Source organism: Tyto alba, unplaced genomic scaffold (genome assembly GCF_018691265.1).
Source record: "Tyto alba isolate M040663 unplaced genomic scaffold, T.alba_DEE_v4.0 Super-Scaffold_14, whole genome shotgun sequence".
Lineage (NCBI taxonomy): Eukaryota > Metazoa > Chordata > Aves > Strigiformes > Tytonidae > Tyto > Tyto alba.
The window spans coordinates 18,841,243-18,864,300 of record NW_024881276.1 but is presented as its reverse complement, the minus strand read 5'-3'; the positions used below and the strand labels follow the sequence as shown (position 1 = coordinate 18,864,300).

Below are 23,058 nucleotides of genomic sequence, written 5' to 3'. Positions count from 1 at the left end.
CTGAAATGCGAGTCCTGTGAATGAAGGTCTGCACAGCAAAGACTTGAGCATATATTCAGGTGATTGGGTTGGTGCTCTTGAGTCATTACTCAATAGCTGAGGCAGCTCACTCTTAATGAAATGAAGAAGCCCACACCATGTTTTCACAGTTACTGTTTGTCAGCAAGAGATGGCTACATACTTAGATGCACCATGTAATTTATTGCCATCTGAATATAACCTAAATTTAAGGTTGTTTTACCTGTTTATAAAGATAATATTTTCTGAAGACAGGGCTCAATTTGCTAAAGAAAGCTTCTGTATTTCCTTTTAGCTGAAAGAATCTTTCAAATAAGAATTTTGGTCCCTTCTTAATTCTGGAACTTGTAGAATTTAAAATCATAACAGTGATAGATGTAACTTACACAGATTGTTTTCTGCAGGGAAAAGTTATACTTTAACTTCCACTCATCAACATTTGATTCTTTCTTAGAGGGCTAACTTATATCCTTTTTTATCTTGAAAAATGTGTTGGGAACCTAGAAATGCCTTAATGATATTCATAAGCTTATCTTCCCAATAGAAAAGACCTTTTTATCTTTCTTTTTAATCAAGTCATTAGCATGAAACTCAGAGATGTAATCATACCAGACTGGAATTGGGGTCATGCCATAGGCTAGCTGAATAGAAGGCTTCATGGCATGATGATGTATAGCCATTTCACAACAATGCTTGTAACTCAATAACTCTGCCCTTTAATTACATTTAAAATCTCATTTGAGAAGTTTTTATCATTATGTAAATTGCTCAGTAAAAGCTCTCATTCCCATAAAAATTTTGCTTATGAACTGGGAGAGCAAATGATTTAAAAGCTTGATGTGGATACCAAGAGCTTCTTTCTCACTTTGTTCATGACAGAGCTTGATTGCATTAGCTAAAATGGTCTATATGATAATAAAACATTATGTTCATCACTTAAATTCTCACTATTAGATTGTTTGGAAACAAAATAGGGCCCAAAATCTTATATGAATTGTATTTTGATCTGAAAAACAAAAACAAAACAAAAAAAAAACAACCTGAAAACCCAACAGCCAGTTCTTAGAACTATGACATTTAAAGGAGGGAACTCTAGTTGGACCAGTAGTGTCTTGCAAAATAGAAGAAATACTTCAGTGTTTTGTTTCATCATTCATCTAAATTGTGGCATTTTCAGTCTAGAACAAATGATCTCTTCTTTTTTTTTTTTTTTTTTTTTTTTTTTAATATACAATTCTTTCTGTTCAAATACTTTTAAGATAATGACTAGCTCACAAGGACAGACTGTCATAAAGAGTACTGCAAACTGACCTTCTATTGCGAGAAACAAAAGAAATAAATCGAGTTCATCTTGCACTGAATTTACCACTTGTGCTTAAAATGCATTTGACTTGCTGTGCTGTAGCTATTAATTCAACATCTCCAGGACTATAACACCCACAAAATCATTCCTCTACCTAGCAGACAGAAGAATAAGCCATGATCCTGAAAGAGGTGCCAATAAGAACGCAAAACAAAAGCAAAAAGAAACCTACATTCTTGAGAAGTTTTGAGACTACCACAAAAGAACATAAAACTAATGGAAAAGAGTGGAAGGGAAAGGAGAAAATGAGAAGAAAGAGGTAGGAAAGGAAAATGAAGAAAAATGAAGAAAAAAGAGGAGGGAGAAGGAAATGAAAAGGAGAAAAAAAAAAAAAAAAAAGAAAAAGAGAGAAAAGAAGAAAGAGGAAAGGACAGGATGGGAAAGGAAGGGAGGAGAGAAGAATTAAAAAGAAAGGAAAATAAAGAAAAAGGGAAAAAAGAATGAAAGAGGAAGGAATAGAAGGAAAGGGGAGGGGAAAGGAAAGGAAAGGAAAGGAAAGGAAAGGAAAGGAAAGGAAAGGAAAGGAAAGGAAAGGAAAGGAAAGGAAAGGAAAGGAAAGGAAAGGAAAGGAAAGGAAAGGAAAGGAAAGGAAAGGAAAGGAAAGGAAAGGAAAGGAAAGGAAAGGAAAGGAAAGGAAAGGAAAGGAAAGGAAAGGAAAGGAAAGGAAAGGAAAGGAAAGGAAAGGAAAGGAAAGGAAAGGAAAGGAAAGGAAAGGAAAGGAAAGGAAAGGAAAGGAAAGGAAAGGAAAGGAAAGGAAAGGAAAGGAAAGGAAAGGAAAGGAAAGGATGGGATGTGAGGAGGGGAAGAGAAAAGCTAACAGGGAAGGAATTAATAAAGAAGGTAGGAAAAGTGAAAAAAGAAAAATGGAAAAAAGGAGGATAATATCATTCATACTTCTGTACAGTATATGATGCTTAAGAAAATATGCTAGTAATTTAAAGTCTTTAGAATGTTTAGCTGTTTTTTTTTTTTTTCTGCAATTATTTAGGGGAAATATAATATGCTCTGTTAATATAAATATGAAGGGGACAATTAGTTCAGCTAACTACACAAATGGAGAGGAATTATAGAGGTGTAGGATCTTTGTTTTGTTTTGAGTAGTTTTATGATAGCTTTTCTAGCTATTTCAGTATTAGCATTACAGAAAGAGTACTGTAAGGGATAGTATTCCTGAGCTATGTATAGCCATAGAGGTGGTAATTGCTGATGCTTTGAGTACATGTATGTAATTATGCAGACTGATTTTATTTTTTTTAATTACTGTCAGTAAGGATCAATTTTTTCCTCTATGTTGATTTCCTTTAATCAGGTGGTGCTGTCGTTAATTTTGTGAAACCCCCCCATTCTTCAATTAATGCCATTTATTTTGTTAATAACTCTGTACAGTAGCTAGAAAATGTAAACTGATTCACTGGAAATGAAAAGCAGAATTCCAAGGATGGAACTGAGTTTGTAGAGGAGGATTTAAGAGCTTTAATTTCTTTAAATTATTACATAATTAATTTTGTTTCTACTTTATTTAAAAGATAAATGTTTTGTCAGCCATGCTACATTATTTTCCATGTTTTAGTCAGACTCTTGTATAGTACAACTAGTGTAACTAATTCCTTCTTCCTAGGACTTAATTTTACTTCCAGCCTGCCAATCTCTCTCTGATGTATTGCCAAAATAATGGCAGATTTTGCCATGTGTCATGTCCTTTATATGTCATGCTTATATATTGCATGTGGGATATGAAGGATATTGACACTGATAAATTGTTTCAAATAAAGTACCTCAGACCATACTGAATTCTTAGAGGACTATCTCTGCAATGTGGAGACTGACTAGATTTCACAGCAACATCTCTGCTGTGTGTTGTAAAACAAGGATTTCACTTTGAAATTCTTAGGCAAATCTGTGCTTGGTGGAGTTGCAGTTTTTTCTAAGAGAATCTATTTCCACACAGCCTCAGTAATAACCAGGACAGCAAAAATGCAGTGTACCGAGTCAATTGAAGTCTGACTGTAATTCAGTAGACTTATACTAAGATTGATTTTTCATCCTCTACTGTTCCTCCATGTGTTTGAACACATTGGAGAAGGTGAAAATGCAATAAATAGTCTATATTTAGTCTATATTTAGACTATAATCTGTGCTTCTTGATATGATATGTAATGACAGCATACTTTTGCAAATATCTTGGTGGTTTATGAGATGAAGTAGATATTCCTGCTTTATTGTCAGGAAAAATAATCTAGTTAATATTGACCTTTCACTTGTATTTTTGAAACATGGAAATTACTTATTTCAGAAAACAAATAAAAAGTGTATAGATCTTTTTCTTATATGGACTCTGCTTCTCTTGGGATATGAAGAATTCACAAAGAAGGGATCTGAAATGCACCAACAAAAGTGGAGTAAATATCTTTGTAGTTGTCTTGCTTCTGTCAGCATAGGATTCCTGAATAGCTGGAATAAACTACTTTTAGGAGCATTAGAAGAACTGCAGTGTACATAAGTAATTTGGAATAAGGAAAAACAGGTCTTGAATACTAAGCTTTTCATAAGAGTACTTCACTTTTCATGTATGCTGCCTATTTAACTAACTGTCCAGATTTATTCTGATACCATATAGTATTCTGAAATAAAAAGCATGTGTCTTGATTTTATTTTCAGAAATATGTATGTGACAGAAGAAAAGAATGGAATGTAGGCAATTAGACACTTTTTCTAAAAACAAGAAAAATGTGGAAGTGCATTTAAAAAAAAAATTGTATTATAAAATGCTATATGTGTGGTAAAACACCAGGAGGGCATAGATTTGACAGCTTCCTACCATGAATAGTTATTCGACGTACATGCTTCATGGCACATATTCTTGCTGAGGAAAAGGAAGCTGTTTCCATCACCAGCCTAAAAACAAAGAATTTTGTGCAACAGGTAGTGCATATGATAATTCTTTCATTCAGCAATAGATTTGTCAGAGTTTTTACATGTGGAAGGATCTTAGAAATATACAGACATTAAAAGTTAACCTTCTTACTGTGAACTTTATCCTTTCTTACTTATTGTTTTGGCTGCTTACATCAGGTTTGTGATACTTAATCTAGCTTAAATAAAATCTCCAAATGCATATATGAAGAGAAAGAAATTTGGTAACAGAGTATTCTTCAGTCAACCAAACAAAAATAAAATACCTCAGCTGAAAGCTGAAACTAGAAACAGTCAGACTTGAAATAAAGTACAAATTTTCAAGTAAGAGCATTCATACCTGGAATATGATACATGGTTATGAACCTTAATAATGGCATTTTTAAAAACCTAAATTGTCTATTTAACATCAATAAATAAATGCAGTATTTATAATACATTTGCATTCTCCAGAATTACCTCTGATATATTCCAAACCCATTCCTAACTACTTTACTGCCTGGATGACCATAGATAAAGTCAAATAGTTGGGTAAGAACTTGTATTCTGTACCAAAGATCTTCCTAGCCCTCCTTAAAATTGCTCCAAATAGAGTCCAAGTCATTGCTGTGCAAGAGATACGTATGCAGTAAAGGACAGCAAATTACATTTGGAACAGCAGTAGGTGAACAAGGACAATCTACTCATGATTCAGTGGGGCTAACATTGCACTTAAAATATCAAATAAAACCAATTCAATTAGGAACACACCCTGTAGGCAAGTTGTGTTCTCCCCTCCTTCAAAGTCATTCTTCTAAAGAAAATTACAGGAAATTTCCATTGGGGACTACCTGTGATGCTCAGGTAGCACTGGGTCTTGCTCTCAAATGCCATAAATCATTTCCCCTTTCACACTTCATCCCCAGCACTTCCATTTCAGGCATCAAGAAACCACCACCAGAAATCTTAGGAGAAAATTAAGAGTTTTATTCACTTGGTCATTTTCTTTATGTCTCTGTGTTCTTTGTTTGAAAGTAAAAGTACTTTTGTGTGTATGGGGCTACATATAGAGTACGTGTGTAATCATGTATGTACGTGTTTAAATTATTATTACTTTTCTAAAATTTTTATTCTTTTTAGAGGGATAGATTCAACCACTGTTCTCTGCGAACTAATCTGACCTTGTTGAGTTGCAGGATGCAAACGTCTTGGAGAAGGGCAGCCAACGTACAAAGGCTGCATTGAGTGTGTGGGCAGGCAGGAATGCTGGTACCAGGCAGCTCTCTAAAGAATGTTCTTTTGGCAGAAACAGCCATGCTAAAAATGAAGGGGAAAAATTAATTCAAACTGTAGAGCTGGCCTGCAGTTACAAAGTGATAAGAAAAGTTGGCTGTTTAAACATGAGCTGCCAGTTGCATATTCTAGGTCCTTGCTATTCTCAGGCCCTCCTACAGCCATGGCCCTGACCAGTGTTTTGATATAGCACAAAGTGGCTGTTTATTGCTATTGACTGCTGAGGCCTGTGCTCCAAAATGTGTTCTGTCAACAGAATGTAAGTGAACTTGGCATTTTAAAGCTCAGCTGCTGCAGACACTTAGCTTTCTTGGAATTGCCATGCAGCAGGACCGGTGTTGCAGTCCCCAGCTCAAGTTGAAAATGTTGCACAGGAAGACGTATCATGTCAAGGTCAGATTTACCTGAGATTCTGAGGGGTTTGTGTTGTTTTTTTTTTTTTTCCTCATCAGCCCAGTAAATACATCTTGACGTTGCTTTGTTACCTGTCAAAGGCTAGACTTTCAACTTTCTAGATTTTGTTCAGTATGCTTTGTATGTAAAAAAGGTCATTACTCAGTGCAAGTGGCCTTCATGTGAAACAGAAACATGGCTGGGCATACAGTACATGAAATTGCCATAAAAGGAGTAATCAAAATCTGTGCTATCTGTGTTCTTCTGAGGATTTTTCCACTCTTTTGAGAAGTGAGTTTCTATGATTTTGTAAGAAATCACATGTATTGTTTTCTATTGCTTCCACAGGAACTACAGGCAGAAATCGATGCTCATACTGACATCTTTCACAGCCTAGATGAAAATGGGCAGAAAATCCTGAGGTCCCTGGAAGGCTCTGAGGATGCAGCCCTGTTGCAGAGACGTCTGGATAACATGAACCTCAGATGGAGTGAGCTTAGGAAGAAATCTTTAAACATTAGGTAGGACCTGAACGTAAGCAAAAGCCTACAATTGGTGTATAAAATGGAATACTGTGTTTTGCCAGTAAAAAGGTTTAATTTTGTTTCTCATAGCACTTTTTTTGTCCATTTTGAAATTATTTGTGCTATTTTGAATGTTGGCTTAACTTTGTAAGAATGATTAGGTTTTTTGGTGTGAAAATGATAGTAGAGGATTAGGATTTGAGGCATATGATGAGGTTTTGTAATTACAGAAGGAGAGATTAGCATGTTTAAACAGTAACTGTACCCCCTCTAAATGTAGTCTTTTTCTAGAGCTGGGTATGACTTATCAGTGAGTCATGAAATAAAGTGACTAAAGAACCTGTATTTATGATAAGCTTTATTTCTAAGGCTGCTATTTCCAGTGCAAAACTAAGAATAGCCTTGCAGATGAGAAGACAAGTTATTTAAGATTTTAGCTGTTGTCTGGAGAGTGGACAGAATTGCCAAATAAAAACCAGGGGTAATAGAAATCCATAGGTTGTGTCATGAGAGGAAAGACGTCTGCTTGCAAGAAAAAATACAATAAGTGGAAATGTTACAAATGATGAAGTGTAGGTACAGGCTTCAATGGGCTGAAGATTTCTTTTCAAGAGAAATTGTCCAGGAAGCTTCTCTTCAGAAATACAACTTTTACAATAGGCAACTCATCTCTGTTGCATTGAATCTCAGCCATTTTTTCATTTGCTCACTTGCAGTGTGTTGGTGGTAGTTCGGAGAGCAACAAAAGGCAGATGTGTTTTTCAAAGTTATGCATGAAATATTAGATTTTTTCAGCTCCAGCCCTGAAGGAGGTCAGTGTGTGTAATGACAAAAGCCATCTTCATAACATCTGTCATTAAAAATAAATGAAGGACATGAAGTTGAAAAGATATTAGTAGCTAAAGAAAAAGAGAGACACATTCCTCCTTTTTTTTTTTTTTTTTTTTTTTTTTTTTTTTTTTTTTTTCCCTGAGGATCAAAAGAAGAGGGATATAACCCTTAAAGGTGTCTCAGAGATTTTTTTATTCACATGCCTTTTACCCATGAACTTGCCCAGATGCATCTATGTTTGAGATAAGAAAAAAGTCAGCTGGCCAAATATCAGTAATGAAATACATAGGACTTTCTATCTCTCATTTTTTGCAGATCAATGTATTGCTGCCATTAATCAAGTCAGAAATAGTAACCCTGGTTGTATAACAGTGACTTCTTGCATTAAACATTCAAAGCAACAGACCTCCTCTCTAAAATATTTGCTTCTAATAAAAGGCTTAAGGTGTTCAACAGCTTACTGATTAGGATAAGAAACAATTCTTAACTTCTAAGACATTCAGTTTAAACTAATCTGAATAAACAGGTTATCCTCAATCTGCCTGCTTGGAGCTATTTCTTTCCATCACACAGTATGGAATGAATTTCATCATAACTAGCAATGCTTGTACAAAAGAGGTATAAGGGAAGACATACTGAATGCTCCTCACAAGTGTCCTTATTTAGTGTAAGTTTTAGACTGCAGAAACAGAAGACCTATGCTGTTGTTCAGTTTAGGTGAATGTTCTTTTCTAAGTCTATTAGATAAAATACATGGTAGATGTCAAGAAAAGCTAAGTTCATTTCCACTATTACCTTTCTTTCATTCTGATAAGTCATCACAGTTTATCCTAATAAACAATTTCTTTCTTACAAATAACTCTGTTTTTAAAACTGTTTTCCTATTATCTGTTTTGTCTGCACATGCTTGAACACAGTTATAATTACATGAATGTATGCATATAATGTACACTAGCATGTATTCCCAAAGCTGAAGGAAGGGCAGAACAAGACGGGTTCCAGGAAAACACTCAACAAATGGGGGAAAGTCAGAGCGCAGACCCAAAACTGCCTTGGGTCACTCTTTGCACGTTTTCCCTGTCAAGCCAGACCTGGGGAAGCAGGGAAGAAGTGAAGACCCAAGTGTTTGCCTCCATTTGCTGGCCTTCTCTGGAGGAGGTGGAAGCTTGCATTTGCTGAGATAAACATGGGAGACAGGAGTTAACCTGACTCAGAAACTTGGCTCCTTGACTGTGTCCCCTCCAAAAACCCTGTGGTCCTTCCTCTTGCTGTCACCTCCTGCAAATCCCCATACAACATCCCTGCTTCCCTCCCCGCTTACTGCTTTTAGAGGCATCCTGGGGCTTCCCCAGCCTTCACTGCCTGCAGGGCTCTTGTCCCTCAGCAGCGCCTGCTGTGAGACAGTTTTGCCCCAGCCCACAGCTGCCCTGTGAGTGCAGAGATAAAAAGGCAGCACAGTCTATGTGTGTCTTCGAGTTTGAAAAAGGAGAAAATTTTCCATCAGCTCACATACCAGAGCAGCTGAGCTTTCTGTCAGCCTATGGCTAATCCGTCCCTTTCCTGTCTCTTTCCTTCCAACTCCAATTACCTGGTGTAAGGGATTGGGAAGAAGACAGGATCCATAGAGCATTTCAAAGAAATACAAATATCCTTACTTTCAGCATTTCCTCATTTCCATATCCAAGCTAAGTAATAAAGTCTGCAAAACACTGAGTCCATGTTTATCACGTTTCTTTATAGATCATGCTATATGAGATATAGGAATAGAGTTTTCACTGTCAGAAAATGTGTGCTTTTATGTGCAATTACTGAAGAAGAAATGTTATACAAACAAAGCTGGAAGCTAAACAGAAAATATATGAAATAAAAGAAAATCTGTCTTTATTTTCCAGTACAATTTATAACTTTACTGTATGTAATACTGCTTTTGTTATGAATTACTAAGGGGAATTCTTACGTCATCTGGAAGTGAATTAGGAATTTCTTGCCAATCAGTAATTAGAAAATAGCATATTCATAAGTCTATAAAGACGAAATTTTAGTGTGCTTTATCTATGGTATAAACAAAACTGAAGATTCGATCAGTCCAGTGAAGTTTCAGTCACATATTTTCTCTCCACAGAAAAAAGTTGCTGAAAATTAGTAGCTCAATACTTGATCTCAGTATTAAAAAAGCACATTTATCCATGCACAGAGGAAATATTTGGAACACATCTTTTTGGTGGAGACCTTATTTGCACAAATTAGTATTCTGTCTTTTAATTTTTCCAGTGATTCAATTAGTTTCAATCACACCTCTGCTTAAATGGTGCAGACATTTGGGTAGTCTAGGGGGATTCTATTGGCTTTAACAATTTCCTCATTACTTTTTTGGGAAAGGATGGCATTGGTTCTCTTATCCTAAAGGTGAGCAACCATGTTAATCTTGTGTGAGTTTGAATAGTTCCTGTAGTGGTTTAGAGAAATTTTTGCTCTTCTCTGAGTTGAAAACTATTCTCTACATTTTAATTAATCTCCTACTAATCCTAAGTGATGACTAAATTACTCTTATGCTAGTTCTGCATAATATTTGTGCACATTTAGTGAGACTGACACTTCGATACAGCTATTATTTACTGCTGAAGAGGAAAACAAAAAACAAAAACAGGAGATGCGAAAAGAACAGATGTTTCAGGCCAGGACTGTGGAACCAAATTTAAATCAGTGTTGCCAGAATCTAATTCAAAGCTACTTAAACTATTTAAGTTAATGAAACACTAGGATCTTTCTCAGTAAACAAACTTGTAGAGATTGGTTTTTATTTTCACTGTGCCTGAATATATCTTATATTTAACACATGCTTTCAGATCCCACTTGGAAGCAAGTACAGACCAGTGGAAGCGTTTACATCTCTCTCTTCAGGAACTTTTGGCATGGCTGCAGTTGAAGGAGGATGAATTAAAACAGCAGGCACCCATTGGTGGAGATCTTCCCACTGTGCAGAAACAGAATGATAATCATAGGGTATGATTTTTTTTTTATATGATATTTTGGTCATTGCTTTGTGTTTTGCAGGTAAGTGATGCATGAAACAGTCCTTGGAAAAAGTAAGATACCCTTTAAAATACATTTGAGAGACAAAGAAAACTGAACTTCTTGCATGAGAGTAATACCTACAATTTTCAGACACAGCTTAAAAGATCAGCCATTTGGAGGAGTGTTTACTACCAGCTCCTTGGCTTTTTTGAAAAGCAACACAGCATTTTCACAGACCTATCACAGATAGATAGTTTTTATGGTCAGACCAAATACTAACCTAATATTATCTGAGGATTAAGTAAGTAAGTAAGTAGTTCTGAAAATCTATCAGGCATTTAAACTTCATATGTACTTTTTGAGACCGTGTTTTGCTACTGATTTTGAGGAATATTTGTGAAAAGAGTAGCTGATATCAGACCTAATGCACAACTGTGTGCATCATGAAACTGTTGTGATAACTGACTGTAACTGTCTATGGCTCATACTAGTTTCATCAGGAAATTCTTATGGAAAGGCAATAGCAAAGTGTCATATTGGGACTGTTCTAGACTAAATTTCGTAGTAATAAGGAACCTAAATCCAACATTTGTATGGGAAGTTGGTGTCATGGTTTGAGCCTGATTGGCAACAAACCACCGCAGCTGGTCACCCTCCCTTCCCCCTCCCCACCTGGGAATGGGGGAGGGAATTAGAGGGGTAAAGGGAGACTCACAGGCTGAGAGAGGAACAGTTTAACAATGATAATAAAATGAGAACAATGACAATAATAGGAAAAAAAAATATAAACAGCAATGCACAATGTAATTGCTTACCACCCGCTAACCAATACCCAGCCCATTCCCGGCCAGCGACCCCGAGATACCAAGACACTGCAATCACAATCCCGGAAGTGAGAGAGAGCTCCTTCCCGACTACCCCTCCTCTATATAGTGAGCATGTCGTTCCATGATATGGAATATTTCAATGGCCAATTTGGTTCTGATGCTCTGTCCGTGCTCCCTCCCTGCTCCCTGTGCCCTTGCGCACGGGCAGGACATGGAGAGTCGGAGAGTCCTTGAAGTCTCGGTAGCAGCTGAAAACATCAGTGTGCTATCAACATTCTTCCCATACCAAACCCAAAGCTAAATCCAAAACACAGCACTCATCTAGTCCCTGAAAAGGAATATTAACTCTATTTCATCCCAAACCAGTACAGTTGTTTTTGTTTTTTTTTTTTTTTTTTTAAAAAAATCCACCAAATGAACAACTCCCCAAAATAACACAATACAGCTGAATAATTCTTCATACCAAGATTCACACAGGTTTTTTTGTGCAAAGATATGCATTAAGTATGTTTCCTGTGTTGAATCAAGTTCACACCTGTCTGATTCTAAACTAATATCTGCTTTCAGGCAAATAGCTTTTAATTTGCTATGCCACTGCAGTCTATTCAGGTCTGAATGTGAAAACACAGTTCTAGTATTCAGTGGTGCTTTTTTAGCAGTGCTGTAAGGAAACCCATTAGGAAACTAATGTCCTTGTACAATAAAGCTGAAGAACTGCTGAATGAAGCAGTAAATGGGGACCAAACTATTCTGAGAACAAACAAGGAGCCATGTGAAAGGTAACTGGGACAGCACACTCAAGTTCTGCAGATCCTATTCTGTTACATATGAACTGCATAAAATCTTGTCTAGCCCTTATGATTAGACTTTTGTTTCTTTTGTGTTAGTTTCTGATGAAAGCTTTAATCTGGGAAATGCCAGTTAATAACAGATGCACATAAAAGAAATGAGACTTCAACCCATTAGGACAGATCCTGATTCAGCAGGATGTTGGGAATACAGTGTCAGGGTTTGGGGTTTTTTACAGAGAACGGTAGGAGTTGAAGGGCAAGGAACCTTACTGTTACGAAGATATTGTTCTCTTACGTTTAAAAAGTAAATGTAGGTAGTGATTGAAATGAACCAGATAAGTATTTATACTATGACATTTCTTCACATACACTATTCCACTTCTTGGCATTCACTTGGATGTAGTATTGTAGCTCTCCTCTCCTTCAGCCACATGTGTCTTTAGTTAAAATAATTATATTATGGGAGGTTTTTTCTTCCTGTTTGGTGACAAAGTATACTTCACTGTGACATCAAAAAAGTTATTTTGAACAAATATATTTTCTTTTGAATAATTTAAATTGTCACGCAGAAACTTGATACCATGAGAAGAGTATATTCCAAAGCCAGTGATCATCCTCAAAGCATTGTGCTGCATATACGTAACTTTCAGTTTGTGAAACTTGCCACACCTACTCTCCGAGAAAGCCAAAGAGTAAGGTGAACAAAAAACATCTCCCTGTCAGTGCACAATGCTTTTCTAAGATAATACAATGTTTTTCTGCAAGGAAAAACTTGGTCACATTTCCTAGGTCTTCCTTCTGGAGAAGTGATGCATTGGATGTGTCTTTCTCACAAAACTTTACTTGAGACTGCAACCATTATCAGAGAAACAATGAAGCCAAAACATCCATGACTTCATGGAACACCATCATCCCTTTTTACCTCTCCCTCTGTGAAAGTTAAGATATATGAAATGTCTGAGGTCTGTTCTAGCCAGCTGTCTGTAGCAACTTCCATAAAGTAGTTTTAAAGCCCATCCAGAACATCAGAATGAAAGAGACAATATAGATGTGGCTTTAACTCAACATGACATTAAATCAAACCCTTTTTCTAAAGACAACTCTTGAGCCTAAACAACACTTCGAGAAGGATTTGTGTAGAATTGTTACAAAACTTTTCTCATCTGAATAATATTTGAGTAGTTGAAAACACGACCTTTCCTCCTAGATCAAAGAAATTATTTTTTTCATCTAGAGAAATTACTTCTCATAAAATTTAAAAATTGAGTACTGTTCTATAGATTATTTGAAAGTTTCCCAGAATTCATCAGAAAAGTGGCAAGATTTCAGTGATGGACTAAGTGATCTTTATCACTCACCAATCAACTGAAGTGTTTAAATGTTAAGTATGGCGTAAAAGCAAGGCACCATGAATAGATGCAAAATTACTTTACAAAATAGATCTCTTTCTTAGCTCTCTTTTTTTGATTATCTTCTCTGCCACATGCGGATACAGACACAAATCTTTGGTCATTATGTCTAGTATCAAAGCTAGAACATTTTCATTCCTTTCAGAAATACAGCTTCTTTCCTATTCCTTTTCTGTAGCACTTCTGTAGTTTAATGTGAGGTCTTATTATTTGCAGGTATTCTGATTCCTTGTGGAAAAAAAACAGCAAAACATAGTCCTTGAAATTAGGTTACCTTGTGTGCTCTTCAAAGGTCCCTTACAGAGAAGGAGGGGAAAACAATCAGTGCTGAACTCTGTTGACTTCAGGTTGTCTTTCACAAAATCTATGTTTGCAGCTTGGAGTATTTCTGCTGTATTTTTTTTTTTTTCTCTGGACACTATGGACTTTCTGTTACTCTAAAAGTTTATTTTAGAGAAGCAGATACACAAAGGCTGTATTTGAACATAAGAGAAATGTTTTTAAAAAGCTTGCACCACAAGTGTAGAAGTATCTAACTTAAAACTGGAGCACAATACTGGAAAGCTGTTTTTTCCAAGAGTCTTGGGCTCCTGCTTAAGAGCAAAACTTAGCTCTCAGTGTTAGATGTAAAAGTAAAGACTAGTTGAATTTTGGTCTTGAGAAAAAGAATCTGCTGATTGTTCATGTTGTTCTCATGAATGTCGGTTCTGGAAATCAGTCTTCAGTAAACAAGCCAAGTCTCTACCTATCTAACCAATCTTTTAAATGACCCAAATTTCCAGCTTTGGTATTCCTGTATCAGTACAATATCTTTCATTCTGTAAAGAATTGTTTATTCCAGATAAAGCCAGAAGTGAACCCAGGTAAGTTCTTCATTGGAGAAGAGAAAAAGCCTCTGCAGGGGAACATTATTTATAAACAGTTTAACTAATTGCCGTTGAGAAATGGCATGATGAATGCAAACACGATTTTATGCCTGAATCCTTTTTCTAAAGCATGTTACAAGCTGATTTTTTTTTTTCCCCCTTAAGGATGTAAAGAAAAACAAACATATTTAACCTCTTTACATTTATAAGACCATCTGGAATACCTCAGACATTCATAGCAGAGCTGAAAATAAGTTGGTATTTATCATTAGAATGCTCCTAGTTGCCGAAATTGGCTTTAAAAATTTTAAGAGTAGGATTCAGATGAAAATTTTAAATGTTTGAATCTATGCCAGAGGAGAGCTTGAACTCAATGGAGAAAAGAGATATCCGTGCAGTCAAAATCATTGTTGCATTATAAATGTGAGGTGCGCATTTAAACAAGGCAATTTGGAATTTATCCCAAATACACCCACATAACTGCTATTTGTTTGAACTTATATATATAGTGGGTCATTTTGTTGATTTTTGGCATCTGAAGAAATTGTGTCTATGCCAAAGTCTTAGAACGTGTGTGTAAGGAAGGGTGTGGACTTAGTCAATGATAAAAAATACTGCTGGTCATCAAAACTATTTAATTATCTTACAGTTTTCTTTACATTACTAAGTGTCATAATAATGTTTTCTTAAAATGGTATTAATAACTGCATACACGTTACTGTTAATCTCAGTTAAGTAACTTAAGCATCATGCAGATATCTTATTTTTTCTTTCATTCTTTTAAGAATTGCCACACCTTCTGTATAGCGATTGTATTAACAACATAAATAGTATTTATTAATATAGAAGGTAATTGTTAGCAATGCCCTGGAAACCCTTTCACATGAAACCTAAAGCAACAGTGTCTGAGAAGGAGTACAATTGCTGCTTCAGCACACTAACCTTTTCTGGTGGCACCATTGATATCTACTTTTTAAAATTGAAGTCAAACCCCATTTTTTAAAAGACTTCTGGTTGAGAAACATCTTGAATTAATTTAATTGTACTCTTTCTCTTTACAACTCATGAAAATCAAAAATCCTTGCTTTTCTAATAACAGAGATTAATGTTAACTTTACTAATACAACTCCCTTCTTATTATATTTTCATCTTTCAATTTAAACAATCTGTGTTTCTCCATCTAAAGAGATTTAAGGACACCCATGAGGAGGTAGTGGAGGTCTGAGATAAGCCAATCAATATATGCATTATTAAAATTGTGGACAGAATGCCATTACTGCTGTACTGTTGATGACAAATAGAGATGCTTAAATAAAGTAGTTTACTTGTTTTTTTTGTCAGGTCATACATTATGCACATTCAATTTCCTCTACAGTCACCTCAAAGTGTGAAGTTAAGGAATTCAATGAAATTAGCCTGAAATCATTAGCTGTAAATTAGATATTCATTTAGGCTAATTGTGCTTTCAGTGATGGTCTGCTTATTATAAAGATGTATTTGTCAGGGCTCCAGATAGATGATTTTTTTTTCCTAAAAGAAGAGAAAATGTCATTTATTGCTACTTATGATTTTTATTGGTAGTGTGTACATATTTCACAGCAAAACTTTAATCAAAAAAGCTGGCTTTACCTTCATACAGTAAGAACATTTTTTGGAACAGGATAGTATGAAATGAGCATTCATTATTTTTAATGCTGTTCTCTGCTACTGCTTTGGCCTCATGTTTTTTTTTCATTCTCTCCTTTTTAAATTTCTTATACCAAAACATATTTTAATTTACTTGGTAGGAGTCTTCAGATCAAAACTAGGGAAGGCAATGAGAATTATAAATAGATCTTGACACCATACTGTGTACTATTCTAAAACTTGGGATTTACAGAGTATAATTGAATCTACCAGCTCCAACATCCAGGATGGAAAAATTGGAAAAGAAAACATTTAACACACTAGCTCACTGTTTTGCTTTAATAAAAGAGGAGACTCTCTGTTTGTGACTAAATACAAAATATAAAAAGTCATAAAGCTTCCATTAGCATTTCTCTATTATTTTGAGAAGATAGATGCAGTAGTTCCTGCTCACACACTTTATGGGATGCAGTATGCATATCCGATTATGTTATCCTTATTCTGTTGCACAAGAGATATTGGAGGAATGTGGCCCTAAACCCCTTTTGGAAATATGACACTAGGTATATTTGGTTGGTATGGTTTTATGCAAAAACAGTACAAGCTGAAAGAAGGTATTTTTTCTCCTTCTCATTGTTTGTACATGTACTTAGCTAGGGTTGACTTGACTACAGCAGCCATACTACTCATTCCCGAATACACAGCTCAAAGGCATTTCTGGCTTTTAAATATCCGATGAGTTGGTGTAGTTCTGTGTTTCCCTAAAATATCTGTGACTCCTTCCTGCTCTTGGTGTGTGTGGGCAGAACAGACCTTTGTGCATGGACCTCCTGTTTGATTGATTTTGTGCATAGACATTTCTGAGAAATTATTTGTCTTCAGAGATGTTCATAAAACATGTTATATCTTTAAGTTGTTATACAATTGTAATGTTTAAAAACTAATATGACTGCTGATGTCACTTTTAACACTAAAGATGAGAGCAAAGCACACAGTCCATGGGGGAATATTTTAAGTTACTCTACCTGCTGGCTTATCAGAGCTGCAGACCCGTCACAGTCTGGTGGGACAGAATGATGTCATGTGAGGTGAGCACAAAGTCTAGTTAGAGGAATAGATTTTTCTCCTTTGGAGGCATAAAAAACGCTTATTATATTTCCTCTTTCCATTGCACTTCATGCAAGAGTTAAGTATGAATTATAAAAGTTTCTAAGCCTAAAAATGTCTCAGGTAAAGAATTTTAACACTGGAGTAACCCCACTCAGTTTCTATGCATAACAATGTCCAGTGGTAGTTTACTTGTTAATGTACAATACTCTTCTTTTTGAAAATCAGTGTTTTGTCTTCGGCATCAACATGAATGTTTAAAACATTCATCACAGATATTAATCAAACAAGAGATTCCCTTATCATAGCAGATACACGCTGTGAAAGGATCGCAGTCCCATTGATGTCCATGACACAAAATGAACATTGTTTACTTTGTTGTTTCCTTAAGAAAGCACACTTTGCTAAAGGGTTTTCCTGATTCACAATTAAAAGTCTTAAGGTGAGTTGTTGACCACTTAATAAAAAGTTTATTTAAATATTTATAGTAGAATGATGTAGTAATTGCCTTAAGTTTACTTTCCTGAAATGCATTAAGAATTTTTTTACCTGAATGCTCATACTATAAACTGCAGGTGTGATCCTCATTATTAGCTCTGCTAGGTATTTCCTGTATGGAGCATTTCATATCAAATGTAATTAAAAGTGTAATGAACTTTTTAATATTGAATTTATAATATCTCATTAGGTTGCATAGAAACCAAAATTTGTTTAATAATTAATTTAACTGAATTGGTGAATTTATTATGTTAGAAGCCTATGTAATGCCTGTGTAGTAAAAAAGAATTTTCTAATCCCTGTAGTAAAATATCTGTTTTCTACTCATGGCATATGGCTCTTCTTTTTGCGGTATTTTGTTTTGCATTACACTGCACTATAATTATCTGCATATTTTACCTCTATGGTACTTGAAAACAGTGCATTCAATATTTTTTCATGAATAGAGTAGAAAATGTTGAAATAAATTAGTGATAAGAACCATTTAGATAAATTCAATACAGCATGCAAAAGACCCAATACAATATGCAACCCGTAGGCCAGGTTTTGTCTGTAAATTTGAAATCTTAAATTCTCTTTAAGAAAAAATAAAATTAAAAATACTGATATGTATACTTCCAATAGCCTACTAAAACTTCACATACCAACCCTGAGAATCTTACTCATGGTCATATTAAAAGCAGGAAATAGAAAAGAGATGTAAAAGGAGCTGTTGCTGGAAGAAGAAAAATGCAAATAGGAAAGAGGAAGAAAAGACAAGAAGGGAGACAGGTGACAAAAAGCATGACAGGAAATTAAGAGATAAAAGGGAGAAACACAGTTGATCTGTAAAGGAGCAGAATGTACCACCAAGCAATGTTAACATAAAGATATAGAAATTGATAGTAAATACTGATTAAAGCAACTAGAAATTAACTATTTCTCAAGGACTACTTTCTGCCCTTTAATTCTGACTCATATGCATGCCTACATCTAGGCTAGATTGTATTTCTGAATTTTCACCTTGGCCTTGATTCTACATTTCAGAAATCTCAGTTCATGTAATTTTGGAAGAGATGCATTCCACACCACTACTAGAAGAGAGTGTTGTGATTTATTTTAATTTTTTTTGTTACTAATTTTTACAGGTTAACATGTCAATATCCATAAATCCTTTTTTTTTTTTTTTTTTTTTTTTTCCTTATGATACGACAGTTGCCATCAGCAATAGTGTAGCAAAGTGGTAGCTGTGAGACATAATTGATTTTCCTTCGCATTCTGCTAAATCTTACTTTCAAGAACCATTGGCTATGCTGGTACGGTCCAACACAGAGCCAGCCGAAGCCTTGCCCCTTGCAGTTTTTGGACCTGACCCTGATGTTAATCAACAAAAGGGATCCCTCTCACAGTGGAAATTTGATCATCAACCCTGGGTATTTATCAGCACGCTGGCAGTACATTTGCTCCTTTGAGTACAGTGTGATTTCAGGTTAAGCAAAAGCAGATTATGTCTATTACCTTTTTTTTTTTTTAGTAGCTATTTGTAATACACACATGGAAGCTGTGGCTGGAAATTTTGTTCTTAAATTGATGAAAAAACATGGGTTATCACTCAGTATTTCATTATATATCCACTTACAATAATTTTGTTTCATCTCTCAGACTTTCAAGAGGGAGCTGAAAACAAAAGAACCTGTTATCAGGAGTGCGCTAGAGACTGTGCGAATCTTCTTAGCAGAGCAGCCTGTGGAGGGACTGGAGAAGCTCTACCCAGAACCAAGAGGTAATTGATGAAAGAGCAGGCTAATAACACATTGCTGGAAAGATCAGTGACGATCAGCAATGATTAAATAAATTCTGCCAGCCGCTGTGAAAGCATTCCTTTTACACTCCAAGCTGAATGTCAGTATTCAGAAACTAAGCTAAAAATACAGATGAAAGAAACCCTTAGCGATCCTTCTGAACACTGTGGCACTAAATAGACATACATATTTATAAGCAGATTTTGAAACTGACTTTAAACCTTCAGGACCGTTTGAGATCTGAAAGCTGCAATTTAACCTAAAATTCAACTTGTAGTCTCAGTACTGCAGAAGCTCCCAAATCCACTCAATTGCAGCAAAAAATTCACAGTGATTAATATTTATGTATGTGCAGAACTATTATGCTGAATCAAGAGATGGTTGATAAACTTTTAGCTACACCTTGCATGTTTAAAAACGCCTTTATGTACTCAAATGAATATTTTGGTGATCTGTATGGTGGCAAGATTTAAATTTGTTAAGAGATTTTCAAATGTGAATGCATTAATAAAATAAATTTCACAGGTTTCTTTGGTTATTAATAGTTTCTTAGTGAGCTTTGAACTTGCCCAGATAGTAATTATTTTTCTACTAAGACAGAATATGTCTTAAAAGCCTCTTGACTTTCACATTTAGAGCTGTCACCTGAGGAAAGGGCCCACAATGTCACTAAACTTCTCCAAAGGCAAGCAGATGAGGTCAGAACTGAGTGGGATAAGCTGAATCTACAGTCTGCTGATTGGCAAAAGAAGATAGATGATGCTCTTGAAAGACTGCAGGGCCTTCAAGAGGCAATGGATGAACTGGACCTGAAACTACGCCAGGCTGAAGTGTTCAAGGGATCCTGGCAGCCAGTGGGGGACCTGTTAATTGACTCTCTGCAGGACCACTTAGAGAAAGTCAAGGTACGTGTCAGTATATCAGTATTTCTGGGTATAAAATAATTGGCTTGTTCACTGTATGAATCCCCAAATCAGGAAATAACTTTTAAAATGAGAAATTAATAGTTTTGTGTCATAGTGATTTATATCTAAAAAAAAAAAAAAAAAAACCAAAAAAAAAAAACAAACAAACAACCCAAAAAAAACCCCAAACATAGAAAGTGTTTTATAATTCTGTAATTAAAATGGAATCAAATCAACACTGAGAATGTATATTACCAATATGGGTTAAAAGTACTACAGGAATGTGTAAATATCTTCAGCACACTCACTGTTAACACAGGAAATGTAAAGTTAAAGGAAGCAAAATAGGATAGGAGAATATATGATAAAAGCATAGAAAATTAGTTCTGTTCTTTATTATACTTTTGTAAGTATGGTAAGTACATAATGGTGTCTATACTTGTAGAGTAGAATATAAATTTAAAGTATATGGTTTTGTTGTTGTTACGTCATGATGGCAGTATTTGCTATCTGTCTTATTTCTTAACTAGACCTCATAATGTAGGAAGGTTAAAAAAAAAAACATCCTGGAAAAACTGTCATTATTCTCTATAACTTAATGTTTATCTGCTTGCAAGGGTTTTTTCATAAAATCATTGCTTATTGAGAAATTCATGACAACTTGTCTTCTTTCAACATGACTGCCATGGCCAGACTTTATAAATACTACAGGATTCCTTCAGCTAGAGCACAATAGAGGCAGTTCCATTTTGATAAGAACAAAGTGCCTCTGTTCCATTCACATAAATGGGAATCATCAGTCATTTTGAAAGAGACCTGAGCTGACTTATTTTCTCTACTAGAACATTAGGACCTAAAAAAGAGGAAATAAAATTACTAATGGCAAGAAAATGCCTTTAAAAACTAGATGTAGTTCATTAAAAAAAAAAAGTCCATGAATTTTAATCATGCAGAAAGTTCAGTGAGTGTCCTGTACAAATATTATACCAGAGAAATGAAGTACCTGGTAGCTGGGAAACAGTTAGTTGCAAAATTTGTTTATCTTCATTTAAATTCATAAATGAGCAGAAGACATTTATTTATAAATTCTCAGAAAGTGACTTTTATTATAGCCATGGATTTTTTTTGTGATTTTGAAGAAAATATTCGGAATGGAAACACTGAATCCCTAATACTACTGGAAAACAAAGCAAGCTGCTTAATTCTAAAGCTGTGACCATAGATGTTGACTCCATAATTATAGTGCTGAATCCTTTTACAGTTTGTTTGTTTTTTTTTAAAAAAAAAAAGCTGTCCTAGAGAACATAATGAAATTCTAATAACAACCATGACAAAACAGAAATCTTAACACTTATGAAAATCCAGAGGTACTATCAATCAGTAGATGCCTGTTTATTCCTTCTGAAGTCTTAATATTAGGGCCGGATGGAACCAAGACTTCTGTTTCAAGAAATAAAATTAGATACTACCACTTACCCTCTGATTTTTATCTAATTTGTACCATATTTACTTAAAATATTTATGAATATAGGCTATCATAAAACTGTGCTGTAAGATTATCAGCTAAATGGTAAATGAAAAAAAAAAAAAAAAAAACATACAGAATATATTCTTATCATTATAAGTTATAACTTTTCATTTCATATATGTCAATTACAGTCTGCTAGATGCACACACACAGTGATATGGTGCTTTCAGCACCTTCTAATTGATCATCATTAGCTTAGGTAATATAAGAACACAATAAGCCAAAAGCTAAACAATAATAACTGTGGGTAGTACAGTAATTATCCAAAAAAGTTCTGTCTAGAATCTATCTATTGCTCTAACAAAATGTAATTCCAAGATAGATGCTGAAGACAAATGCATGTACTAACTAGACAATGTAAGCATGTTTGCAAAATTAGTAACTAACAAGAAAGATACAATTGTGTCCGTAGTTTGAAGGCCTATATAAAACTGTATGTTTTAAGGTTTTGTAGGGTTTACCTTAGTCACTTGTATTCATGACATTCTTTTTTTTTTTTTTGAGTGAAATCTATTTTAGAAAAGTTGTAAATCAAGACCAATAATCTATGTAACCCCATAATTCATGTAAAATCTTAAAAAGTTTTCAAATTTGCATTTGCGATATGTGAACTGGCTAGACTATAGAAACTTTGATCTTGATCCTTTATACCCTTAACATATCTACCTAAAGTGTACAAATATTTGAAATATACTCACAAGCCTAGCCTTAATTGGTGGGTTTAATTTTTCAAAACCTAAAAAAAAGGGTTTAATGTAAATATTTTATCTGTGACAGGAGCAGTAAGACATGATTTAAGCCCATATTTATGTTGAATGTATTAGTTGGATAGTAAGATCATTTCTGATTTACTCCCTGTCTTTATAAGTTTAGATGTAACCATTATTACTATCTCAGTAATAATGACAAAATTTATTCAGTTTTTCTTCCCCAGCCCCTTATTTTGTTTAAATGAAAACTAAACAATTGGAAAATTATTTTTTTTATGTTTCATTTTCACACCAAATATGGAAGAGAAAGATTATATTTTGGCTTCATACAAGAGATTAAAGCAAATCTAGGCCTTTCTACAAAATGTAATGAATATTTATTTTCTTCATAAGACTTTAGCAACTACATAAAATAAACATTCAATAACAGTATTATATTCATAGTTACTTGTAAACAAAATTTTTGATTCTATAGAAAATTAGTTACTAAAAGAATTGCTAGTCTAATGCCTGAAAGTCATAATAAGATTAAGAAAGTTAATATGTGTACATTTATGGAAAAGAGCATGTAGAATTGACGCAAAGCATTAGCCAGGTGAGCAGCAGTGTCTACTTTGCGTGTGCTACAGAAATGAAGAACATCATTCCTAGTCTAAAGTGGTCCAGTGATGGGAAAAGTGA

At 34.8% G+C, this 23,058-nt stretch overlaps 1 protein-coding gene across 21 annotated transcripts in view; it reads left to right on the top strand.

Annotated features, from left to right (window-relative positions):
• DMD (dystrophin) overlaps positions 1-23,058 on the top strand; it is a 1,076,492-nt gene that overhangs the window by 864,105 nt on the left and 189,329 nt on the right. For 19 of the 21 annotated variants that reach the window (XM_042788288.1, XM_042788292.1, XM_042788293.1 and 16 more), the window contains 4 exons: positions 6,308-6,480; positions 10,161-10,317; positions 19,095-19,215; positions 19,871-20,139. In XM_042788288.1, coding sequence (XP_042644222.1) covers positions 6,308-6,480; positions 10,161-10,317; positions 19,095-19,215; positions 19,871-20,139 — 720 coding nt within the window. Of the gene's footprint in view, positions 1-5,897; positions 5,960-6,307; positions 6,481-10,160; positions 10,318-19,094; positions 19,216-19,870; positions 20,140-23,058 lie in introns of those variants that run through there. The other 2 variants (XM_042788303.1, XM_032992769.2) reach the window with 1 other exon arrangement.